Source organism: Cibotium barometz, chromosome 29, assembly GCF_041138505.1.
Source record: "Cibotium barometz isolate CiBa-2024 chromosome 29, ASM4113850v1, whole genome shotgun sequence".
NCBI classification, from domain to species: domain Eukaryota; kingdom Viridiplantae; phylum Streptophyta; class Polypodiopsida; order Cyatheales; family Cibotiaceae; genus Cibotium; species Cibotium barometz.
In genome coordinates this window covers 5309938-5318137 of record NC_141074.1, presented here as the reverse complement: position 1 = coordinate 5318137, position 8200 = coordinate 5309938, and the positions used below count along the sequence as shown (strand labels likewise).

General features: G+C 42.8%; 1 protein-coding gene across 2 annotated transcripts; it reads left to right on the top strand.

The window, feature by feature from the left end:
- The first annotated feature begins 1132 nt into the window (after positions 1 to 1132).
- Positions 1133 to 4537, top strand: LOC147621766 (adenosylhomocysteinase 1). 2 transcript variants are annotated; one of them, XM_086822771.1, is made up of 4 exons: positions 1133 to 1596; positions 2498 to 3217; positions 3501 to 4037; positions 4119 to 4537. In XM_086822771.1, the coding sequence occupies exons 2-4, from the start codon at positions 2507 to 2509 to the stop codon at positions 4326 to 4328; spliced, it is 1458 nt and encodes a 485-aa protein (XP_086678897.1). In that variant the 5' UTR covers positions 1133 to 1596; positions 2498 to 2506; the 3' UTR covers positions 4329 to 4537. The 2 variants fall into 2 exon arrangements, with proteins under 2 accessions (XP_086678897.1, XP_086678898.1); XM_086822772.1 differs by having other exon boundaries at positions 1487 to 1615.
- Positions 4538 to 8200: the final 3663 nt, after the last annotated feature.

Below are 8200 nucleotides of genomic sequence, written 5' to 3'. Positions count from 1 at the left end.
TGTGATTTGAAATCTTTTCTCAATGTCTCTCCTTATGAGAACACAGTGAACTAGTAAGGTTGTTAACTTTAATGTTTAATGAATTTTGTCTAATCACATTTTTTAATTATTTGACTTGTGTAGAGAAGATTTAGAAACTCTTCACTAGCTGGCATCCTAGAAATTCATGATGAGAAGAATTTGACCAACCATAAATAAGATATCTCTAACCTTAGTAGCTCTTATACTATTTGTGATTCCATGAACACATAGACTCTATTATCAAGAATGCTTGGTGGTAAAGGTTTGTACTTGAAGTACGGGTCATTAGAAGTCCCCCCCCCCCCCAAAAAAAAGAAGAAAGAAAGAAAGAAAGAAGATACTTCATGAGAATGCACAAGTAGTTGCCTTAAAGGTCATGGATTACATTGAAAAGTCTCAGCACTGTTGTGGACTAATAGAATATGCTTGTACCACTACAAATTGCAAGTGGGTCCAAGAATGCGTAGGTAGTGGATGCAAGGTGGTTATGGACATGTTTTCCTTTGGGTGAGGAGAGATAGGGTCTTGTGTAAAACTTTGATGAAGGTCAAAATGACCTCCAATTTTCAATTCATTCACATTGATGTAATCATGGGATGTAATGACTTGGATTAAAAAAATACTTATGTATTAGTTTTTACTTAAGGAGTGTATAGTAGGACAAGGAATGAGTGCGTGTAGGTGTAATAAGAATTCCACACGATTTCAACCGATCAATGTGAATTTTCACGAGAAACATTTTTTAACAACAAATACAAATAGGTTCTATAGACTAATAGAGAAAAAAATGTCCAAATTTGAGATACTAGGCGAGGGAGTGAATCGACAAGGAGGCCGTAGAGACCATAGATGAGATGGACAAGTAGATGTTTTAATTTTTTTTGGTGAGATTGTTACGCACAACCCGAGGCAGGTCTTTCACTTGCTCGCATGTTTTTGCAGTAGCTCAGGAATGTAGTGAGAGAGAATCGAACTAGGCCGCCTTGGTTGGGAAATTTGAAAGCCCTATGCGGTGCACTGCAACGATTGAGTTTAGACAAGTGAATTGAACTAGGCCACCTTGGTTGGGAAATTTGAAAGCCCTATGCAATGCACTACAACGATTGAGTTTAGACAAGTGAGATGAGTTGGGTGAGATGAAGCCCTCCTTTGTGGTGAGTTGTGTGATTCCATTTTGTCTATTTTGTTTGATTGAAAAAGAACACAGGTGTGCTGCCAATGCCTAGCGGTAAGGTGTTTGCAAGAGGTGCTGGGTTCAAAACTTGCTAGCAGTTGTTGATGACGGCATGGAAACACACATGCACACACACGAGCACATAAAAGATCGCCCCCCCCCCCAAAAAACACAGGTGCGGTGGTTGATGTTAAGATTTGTAGGTAGGCTAGAGGCCCAGCCCACCAAACCTTTTGGTAAAGAGGCTACATGTGAACGTTCCTCCAGAGAAGGGTCCATTTACACACAACAGGTTCTGCATCTTTAAGCCTTTAAAGTTCTTGCCCTCCGCCATAGCCATAGCTCGCAAGCTCGAAGATCTTCGAGCGCCTGCAGAGTCAAATCGCAGAAAAGCGGTGGAGGTAGGTCGTCTTGTTTCTTGTGAGTGCCTACCTGAGCATTTTCTCCTCTTGTTTGGCTTCTCTGCTCTCTAGGGTCTTCTGCTCGTGTTTCTCTTCATGGTCGTCTCGCGTAATTCGGGTTTGCTTGATCTGCATTTCTCGCTTGCTTCTTTCATCGATCTCGTCGTTACGTGCATGCTTTCCTTTGCTCGCGTATTCGGCCTGCGTGTTAGCCAGCTTGCAGCTCTTTTCTTCCATAGATATGCATACATTCCGCCCTGGTATCGTACCTTGTTTCATGTTTCTGTGCAGTCTTGGTTGCGGTAGTCTCCGCTTTGGGTTACAGTAGTTTGCATTTTAGGTTTGATTAATCTCCCTTCTCAGGTTAAGGTTGTCTGCAATTAATGGTAGATTTGTCTGCATTTTAGGACTAGATCAGTCTGCTTAAGGGGTTCTTTAGTCTTTTGAACGGTTGTGTGTAAATTTTCAATGTAGGTTTGTGTTGTGTTAATTGCATATCTTTTGTACACCATCTTGCATTCCCGCTAAGGTTAGACAGTTATGCATCTAAGGTCAGAATACCCATTCTAGAGGGGTAGTTTAGGCTACACTTATTAATCCGCATTTCAGGGCTAGATCTGCCTGAACTGTTGGTTCACAGTAGTCAGCTGCTAAGTTCAAATTTCTCTGCATTTTAGAGCTAGATGTAGTTTTTGTAGGGTAAGTTTTTCATCATGTCCGGGTTCTTTGCTGGCTCATTCGCCTTCGTGTATGTCTGCCTGAGCGCCTGTTACAAGTTCGTGCATTTCTTCCTATCACATTAGTTTGTACACCTGGTATAGTGGGTTGATTTTCATACAGTATCTCTATTTCATTTTATCTGTGAATGGAAGTTGTAATCGCTACCAATGTTGTTTTGCAGGTTTCAGCCATGGATCTCTCAGTTGAGAAGGGTGCCAAAGGTTTTGAATTCAAGGTGAAGGACATGTCCCAAGCTGATTTTGGACGTTTGGAGATTGAGCTTGCAGAAGTTGAAATGCCCGGTCTCATGGCATGCCGATCTGAGTTTGGGCCCTCTCAGCCTCTGAAGGGTGCACGCATCACTGGATCTCTGCACATGACCATCCAGACTGCGGTTCTTATAGAGACCCTCACCGCCCTTGGTGCTGAGGTTCGCTGGTGCTCTTGTAATATTTTCTCCACGCAAGATCATGCTGCTGCTGCCATTGCCCGAGATAGTGCAGCTGTTTTTGCATGGAAAGGTGAGACCCTGCAGGAATACTGGTGGTGCACTGAGCGAGCCCTTGACTGGGGACCAGGCGGTGGCCCGGATCTGATAGTGGATGATGGTGGAGATGCCACACTTCTGATACATGAAGGTGTGAAGGCAGAAGAAGCTTATGCCAAGGACGGAAAGCTCCCAGATCCTTCTTCCACTGACAATGCAGAGTTCCAGATTGTACTCTCAATTCTGTGTGATGGGATCAAGCAGGATCCAAAGAAGTACCATAAGATGAAGGAGAGACTGGTGGGTGTTTCAGAGGAGACCACCACTGGTGTGCACCGACTGTACCAGATGCAGGCCAATGGATCCCTTCTGTTTCCTGCTATTAATGTGAATGACTCGGTGACGAAGAGTAAGGTATTACACTGTCATCATAATTTACTTGTTCTGCTTGTGATGGCCTACTTTTTTTGTATGCGTTTTGAAATTGCACCATGGCTCGTGATAAGCTATATCAGGTTACATTTTCTGTGAGGTTTGGTGTCAGCCTGTCTGCTGTATGGTGTACCATTTGTTTTACTTACTCTGTACCTCAAGTCTAGGAGAATTTAGAATTTCTGTTCTCATCATTCTGTCACCTTTAATTAGGGTAGTAGATGGTTTATTGATTACTTTGCTGATTAGAGGCTATTGACTGCAGTTTGACAACCTTTATGGGTGCCGCCACTCATTGCCTGATGGACTTATGAGGGCCACGGATGTTATGATTGCTGGCAAAGTTGCAGTTGTTTGTGGTTATGGTGATGTTGGTAAGGGCTGTGCAGCTGCCATGAAAGCTGCAGGGGCCCGAGTGATCGTTACTGAGATTGATCCAATCTGCGCTCTACAAGCTTTGATGGAAGGTCTTCCTGTCTTGACCCTTGAGGATGTTGTTGAGACAGCTGACATCTTTGTTACAACTACTGGCAACAAGGACATTATTATGGTTAGCCACATGAAGAGGATGAAGAACAATGCCATTGTCTGCAACATTGGTCACTTTGACAATGAGATCGACATGCTTGGGTTGGAGACGTACCCTGGAGTGAAGAAAATAACCATCAAGCCTCAGACAGATCGTTGGGTGTTCCCTGAAACCAAGAGTGGAATCATTGTCTTGGCTGAGGGTAGATTGATGAATTTGGGTTGTGCCACCGGGCACCCCAGTTTTGTTATGTCGTGCTCTTTTACCAATCAGGTCAGAAACACAGCTGTTTGTCGTGTGCTTCTATGTGTGCAATCTGTCGGGGTGTTGACACTTTGATTGTTTTTTCACCAGGTGATTGCACAGTTGGAGCTGTGGAAGGAAAGAAAATCTGGTAAGTATGCGAAGCAAGTGTATGTCCTCCCCAAGCATTTGGACGAGAAGGTAGCTTCCTTACACTTGGACAAGCTGGGTGCCAAGTTGACTAAGCTCTCTGCAGACCAGGCTGCATATATCAATGTGCCTGTTGAGGGTCCATACAAACCTGCACACTATCGCTATTAGAATATTCTTTGCATTATCAATCAAAACCAGTGGTCTCCCCATTGTATGAACTTTCAAGCAGTCTATACAATGCTTCCAGAAAGTCAAGCCTTGGTGTTTGTTCCACAGAATTATTTGATGGAAAATGAAGTTGAAGCATTTTGTTTTCAACCCTGCTAATGCACTTGGTGCCTACTTTTCCCCCCTAAGAGATGACTTCTTGTTTTTAACTTTTCTGCCATTTTGTTATCATTATTTTGTAAGTTTTTGAGTGCTTGTCCATGTGGTAAAATTTAAAGTCTGTTATTTACATTATTGGGTAGTGTGAAATTTTGAAGTCTGTTATTTAAATTATCGGGTGGTTTGGTGAACGTGCAAGAGTCTTAATGGGTAGTGCCTCTGCCTCTGCCTCTGCCTCTGCCTCCGCCTCCGCCTTTGTGAAGGTTGCTGCTGTTGGGCTCAACAAATTAGCTGACTGCGTGGGGCTCAATGGAGGAGAGGATGTTGATTGAGGTGGAAGCATGGTTCCTCCTGAGGAGGGAGGTGGCATGGCCTCCTGAGCGAGGGAGGGCTGTTGGTGGATGAGAGTGCCTTTGTGAAGGGTGCCTCTGTGGGGCTCAATGAAGAAGGTGCTGTTGATTGAGGTGCATAGCCTCCTGAATGAGGGAGGCGGCAATGCTGGATGGAGGGCCTGTTTATTTAGAAGGTTTCAAGCTTCTCAGTGATTTGGAACCATGTTACTTAATCAGGTGATGTATTAATATACAACATCAAAGGTTGTGTGATTACAAGGAGGCCCTGAAGTTTGTAAAAACTTCAAAATTATAAGTCTGGATTTTTTTGGGCAACCTTTGATTTTTATGTTTTTACTAAATCTTCTTTAACGTTGTGGAAAACAAAACGTAACATAAACACCACCGAGTGCTAGCTCATCTGGTAGGGCCTTGGTCTCTACTCCCAAGGTCTTGTGTTCAAGTCTTGGGGGCCTCGTTAGGTACCTACCCTTGATGGGTTGATTATAAGCATGTACGATGGGTTCGCCAGCCCTCATCCCGGTGGGGCTGCCTCCACCTCATGGAGGCTGGGTGTGTGTGTTTCTAAAATTTATTGTACCTTCGAAAAAAAAAACATAATATAAACTAATCATACGGTCACAAAGTTTCCCTCTCAAATCCCAAGCACCCCAGAGTTCACAAGCAGCAAAGCCAATCTGTTGGATGATGTTTGAAACAGTGGCAATGGGTGCCGGAGATGGTAGGTGAAATGGTGGTACACTAAAGGTTTCTGCGGAGATTTGAATAGTGCGGGTATTGGGTGAAGCCCAGACCGAGAACGAGCACATACATCTCATGCATTTGCAGAGGTTTAGAAGACTAGCTATGTAAATGTCCCTCCCATTTAATTTTCCTCCAAGCGCAGGTTTAGTTGTACATGAAGATAGAGCAGTTATACTGCGGATCCAAGTTTTGCCTCGGAAAGAAGGGCTCAAAAGGTTATGGAGGCTTCTCTCATATCGTTGTCATTTGGGAATCCTGAATCTTCAGAGATTGTAGATCCCATCAGAATTAGAAAGAATGGATTGTTGGCTAGTGTGAGCCCTTATAAAGGCCATGATCCACCCAAGTTCAAGTCCTACTGTTGGTCGTCTATGCCCTCGTGTTGCAGTCTACCGACGTTAATACCTCCCTCCCTCCCTCCCTCTCTCTCTCTCTCTCTCTCTCTGTGGAGAAGTGCACTGCACAGAGCCAGAAGCCCTAATCTAGGTGTCTTTCACAGGGGTGGGTGCTGTGGCGGGAAGAGAGGGTGTGATGGAGGGGAGGGAAGGGGAGGGGAGGGGAGGCGAGGGGGCCGTGTGCTGGAGGAGGGCAGGGAGCAGTTGATGCAAAATTTTCCCTCCCTAATGTAGACTAGAATATGCTTTTAGCTGTAGCTATGGTTTCTTGAGTCCAAGTGTGGACTATTTTAAGACACATGGAACCAAAGTGTGCAAGCAGGGAAGACAAATTTATGGAAAGATATAAAACTATTATAAGAAAAATGGGTTCTGATTGTTCACCAACATAAAAACAAGGATGATGGTTTGAGTGCACCTATTAGAATTTTGTTAGGAACCAGCGGGATGCTTCGATGGGTTGAGTATCCAAAAGGCCTCACGTAGTCTTTGTACAATAACAAGTTATTTAACATGTTCCAATAGTTGAATGTCAAAAAGGTATCACATGGTCCTCGTAAAATAACATGTTATTTAGCAATAGTCATTGATAAAGTTAATTGTTTTGATCACGGTTGTGCTTAAAAGGTGCATGTGTGAATCTGATAATTGAAATCGAAATAGTCATTGATGAAGTTAATTGTTTTGATCACAGTTGTGGTTAAAAGTGCATGTGTGAATGAAAAAAGAAGAAGAAAAAGACCTTAAAGTATGGCAGAGAGGTGGCATAATTTTTTTCCTTAAATATAAACAAGGGAACGTATCTGTCTTTTGCTTAGAAAATCGCTTTTAAGTGTCGAACGGATTCTTTGTCATAACGTTAGATAACATGGGAGTATTGTATTTATATTTTATGCCTTTGTTTGCCTGTCATGTACTGCTCATAATATTCACTAGGATTTTCATATGTAGAAGTGTGGCAATGTTCAGTAATCGAGTACTCCTCCTATGACTTCGATTGGCAGGATTTCCACTTGGTGCATTAAGGGAAGGTTTGGCACTCTTAACCTTTCATGTGATAAATGGAAGTGTTTTTTTCTTCTTCTTCATCTTTTGGGCCACACCTGCCTCTATATCATGCTTCTTTGAAGTGCTAGCAGTGGCCTCAGTGTATGTAATAGAGGTGGGCATAGGGAACGCGCTTAATGGTCTTTGTCACTCAAATTTTTTCATAGATCTTTGTTTCCACGCATTTACTTCCACACCCTGTGTTCATAGCAAAGGCAGTAGCAAACTTGCACATACATTCACAATCTCTATGATCTGCCTACTTTGTGTTAGTGGTAATGACCTTGAACCATATTGTTGGTTGGGGAGAAGAAACGGTCTTACAAAGTATGTGATAACATTATCTACCTTGGTGGGGCTCCATAGTGGCACTCTGTCACCTTCCCTTTTTAGTTGAGCGGTTGTGTTTGCCCATTGGATGGTGCAATTTGTTGCACTTATCCATAGTCCTTTCACCAATTGGTAGCCCATTGGTGGGGCTCCATAGTGGCACTGTGATTATGTCACCTTCCCTTTTTAGTTGAGCGGTTGTGTCCGCCCATTAGATACTGCAATTGGTTGCACTTATCCAAGTTCTTCCTAGCAACACCTGCTCTTTCAGTGTTCAAGCAAGCATGCTTTTGCAAGTATCACATAAATCTTTATAGCCAAGGGATTATTTTTGATGAAAACGTTACCCTTTAAAAATCCTTCAGCCTTAACCATACATGAATTAAGACTTCGGACCTCATCATTTGTTGATCCAAGGTGTGGTTTGTCAATTATAGTGATGCTAGAAGTATGGTTTACCAAAGGTAGATGTAGCAACTTTCAACCTAGGTGTTAGCTTACTCCCATTGATGCATCCTTCCATCTCAACACATCATCAACTGTTTAAATTCTAACCAAGCCTTTTGGAGTGATCTTCGTGACTCTAAATGGTCCATCCCTCGATATTTTAGCTTTTTGTTTTTACTGGAGACGAGATCCCAAACACGAGACTAAGTCTTCCTTAAGTTTCTTTTTCTTTACATTTTGGTCAAACCACCTTTTGTTGGAACCAACCCTAAAAATGAGAACTAAGAATCCTTTCGTAAGTTCCATTTTCTTTACATTTTGGTCAAACCACTTTATTGGCCAATACACAACATATGCCATGGCCTATCCTTCTCTTTCTATGGTGGTATAGTATCTC

Bases quoted from the DNA above. Each gene is read 5' to 3' on its own strand.
- LOC147621766 (XM_086822771.1), top strand. From the start codon at position 2,507: ATGGATCTCTCAGTTGAGAAGGGTGCCAAAGGTTTTGAATTCAAGGTG. The intron at 3,218-3,500 runs GTATTACACTGT...TATTGACTGCAG, and splicing joins ACTCGGTGACGAAGAGTAAG to TTTGACAACCTTTATGGGTG. The intron at 4,038-4,118 runs GTCAGAAACACA...TTTTTTCACCAG, and splicing joins CGTGCTCTTTTACCAATCAG to GTGATTGCACAGTTGGAGCT.